At 35.4% G+C, this 3,093-nt stretch overlaps 1 protein-coding gene across 1 annotated transcript in view; it reads left to right on the top strand.

The window, feature by feature from the left end:
- The window catches only part of pth2ra (parathyroid hormone 2 receptor a), a gene marked incomplete in the record, with an annotated part of 54,996 nt that overhangs the window by 14,491 nt on the left and 37,412 nt on the right, over nucleotides 1-3,093 (top strand). Inside the window, 1 exon segment of the mRNA XM_014024865.1 lies at nucleotides 588-685. Within this exon segment, the coding sequence (XP_013880319.1) occupies nucleotides 588-685 (98 nt within the window).

Raw genomic sequence — 3,093 nt, forward strand, 5'->3', positions numbered from 1 at the left:
TATATATAGTTCTGATTGTTGTAGAGTTCGTTGAATATTCTGTTTATGTTCACATTTTAAATTTTTCTCTGAAAATAATCAACTACATTTTTTTCTTTTTATTTATATTCAGTCATTACACATCAAGATGATGTATTAAACACTATTGAAACCAATTTTTAAAATCAGAAAACAACTTTGACATCAATCACAGCTTCATGCTTTTACAGTTAAATCCCTGCAGGCTTTGCTCACTCAGATCCAGAAAGTTTATTTAATTGTTTTTAGTAGTTTTTGTAAAGTTTGTCAGAAATGAAAAGAAATATTTCAATACAGCTACTTGAAGACATTTTCCTTGATTTTAAGCTTTGTTGTTCACCCAAGGGCTGTCAAACGCTTGATTTTATTCCGGCWGTGTTGCATTTTGCCTCGACGGAGTGTGCAGTTTGATAAAGTTCAGGAGCACTTAATATTCCATTAGGAAGCTTTTGAATAAATGTCTGATTTATGTAATGCAGCTGAAATAGTTGGCCTCTCAGCACTTTTTCCATCTCTGCAGATGCATGTAATTTCTGACTCTGAAATAAATTTCTGCTGTACGTTCACAGCAGGACTTCTTCGAGCGGCTGTACATCATGTACACCACTGGCTAYGCCGTGTCCTTCAGCTCTCTGCTGGTGGCCATCATGATCATTGGATATTTCAGGTAAGAGACAAGTTTCTCCTTTTTTTCTTTGCAACAAACGGCAGTCAATGCCATCTCTTTCAGCGGATGTACTTTAAGCGCTACTCTCCAAAATGAGTTTTTTTTGTGAAAACATGGTTAAAGAAAAAAAACACACACTGCTGAAAATAAATCAAACCAACCAAAACAAAGCATAAAAGCATAATTTTCTTTATCAAGCAGCCTTTGGAAAACTACAAGTATCTTAAAAAGGGCAGTTGGTCACATTAGGCTTCTGCTGAATTTCTTCACCATAAAAACATAATAAAAAACTTAATGCCTGTCATCACCCTGAGAACTCACTGGAAACATTGATCTGTTTTGATTCTTGTCAGTGGCCCAGCCTGCAAACACACTGGGACCTTCAGCATCMTGAAAATGATTCAGTGAAAAGAGAAATGTAACTTTTTTAAAAAAGTTTTTTTCACCTCGTTCAACCATAGATTTTATACTTTCTATTTAAATCAGTTTWTTTTAACAGCCTCTTTTATGATTTGAATACCACAATTTATAAAATGAGGTTTGACTCGAGTAAATTAATTAATTCTAAATTGTATGTGTCCAGGGAAGAAAGCAGTCAAAGTGATCAGAGGTGCATTTTTCATGAAGACAACAAAGCAAATATTCTACATAATCAGGAGCTATAATTTCAAAGAAGCATCAAGGAGTCTTTTGACAAATGCAGGTCTTACATCCGATGTGTTTGACTTAATAAAGCATCTTACAAATCTTTGATCTTCATCAGCCTCACAAACGTGTTGCTGTTTATCCATGTGTATTAAAATGTGCTAGAACTAATGAGACAGCAGACGGATGGTGAAGTCAAACCCGAGGTTTGCAGTGTTACACAGGTAAAATCAAACTACAATAAATACACAGAAAAAAAACATTTTTTACTAAACTTTTTTATGGCCAGGAAGCCTTTAAAGATCAATTTTTCATTTTCAATAAAGAAAGTGGCTTCACTTTTAAATCCAACAAAACCAAATCAACATGATATGAGCTTAAAAACAGCAGTAGTTCTGTTTTTGTCTCCCAAAGAGACAAAAGCTTTAAGCTTTACTGTAGGCTGAGGATTACTTTATGACCAAGGTGCAAAATAGGAGCCTGCTGTTCTGGCAAGTACAGAAAATAAGCTTTAAGAAGGGCAAGAAAATTTATTTTAAAATAGACAACACTATGGCTGGGCTTTCCAAAGGGCTTACTAAAGCTTAGAGGATACCAATAAATACCTTTTATTTTAGCATTTCTTAGCAGTTTTGGGTGATTTTTCCACCTTCATCTTAAAGAGCCTGTGGCATCAGTTTTTTGTGATAAACATGGATGCATTTTTTGCAAAAAATACACTGATAATATACTGCTTTAAAAATCATCTTGCTGAGATGAATAATTCTTGAAATATTTGTGTTACGAGACTGTGTGTATCTCTTTCCTGGTAGACTCTCACCTGTAATCATCCATCATCTGCAGGTGTGAACAGCCTATTTAAGTGGGCCACATCCTCTGAGGAAGAGGAGACTTGCTCTCTCCTCCCTCAGCTGCATTGGTGCAGTTTTGCTGGTGTCCCCTCACAACTAGCCTTTTAGTTTTAAAAAACCTTTTTAGTCAAACTGCACCTCTTGTCTGGTTGTCCCATTTATGTTGCTTCCCTTTGAGCCACTGGGTCGTAACATAATGGGGGCTCGTCCGGGATTTGAACCCGGGACATCTCACACCCCCTGTCACTGCCTGTTCCATTTTGGCCAAGTTCAAAATAAAATCTGCCACTTATGTGACAAAATGTTTAAAATCGTGTATTATGCCAAGCTTCTTAAATATAAAGATGTTTTCTTTGATTTTTTTTATTTGAAGGATGTGCACGTCACTTTAAAGTTTATGCAAGAAAATCTGGTCATAGATGTAAGTACGATCAGATAGTCTAATAGTTTCATAAAGTTAGAGAGTCTGGACATTTATTTCATGTCAGATTTACATTTTTTAAAACAAAACTTTGTAGCTGCAACTCTGGCGTTAAGAGAAAAGTGCATGCTGCTTCAATTTTCTGCAGTGTTGCTTGTTATTTTGTATTTTGACCTTTTCTCTCTTATTGGTGTGACACTTAAAAATGATTTGGTCCAGGAAAAAAGTCCTTTATTCTTTAATTTTACTAGAAAAAACAGATCATCTTGTTATCTGTTGATTGACTTAAGAACTGTTACAGAGTAGGGTTTAGTAGTAGTAGTAGTAGTAGTAGTAGTAGTAGTAGTAGTAGTAGTAGTGGTGGTGGTGGTAGCAGTAGTAGTAGTAGTAGTAGTAGTAGTAGTAGTGGTAGTAGTAGTAGTAGTGGTGGTAGCAGTAGTAGTAGTAGTAGTAGTAGTAGTAGTAGTAGTAGTAGTAGTAGTAGTAGTAGT

The sequence above is a fragment of the Austrofundulus limnaeus genome, unplaced genomic scaffold (assembly GCF_001266775.1).
Source record: "Austrofundulus limnaeus strain Quisiro unplaced genomic scaffold, Austrofundulus_limnaeus-1.0 Scaffold443, whole genome shotgun sequence".
Lineage (NCBI taxonomy): Eukaryota > Metazoa > Chordata > Actinopteri > Cyprinodontiformes > Rivulidae > Austrofundulus > Austrofundulus limnaeus.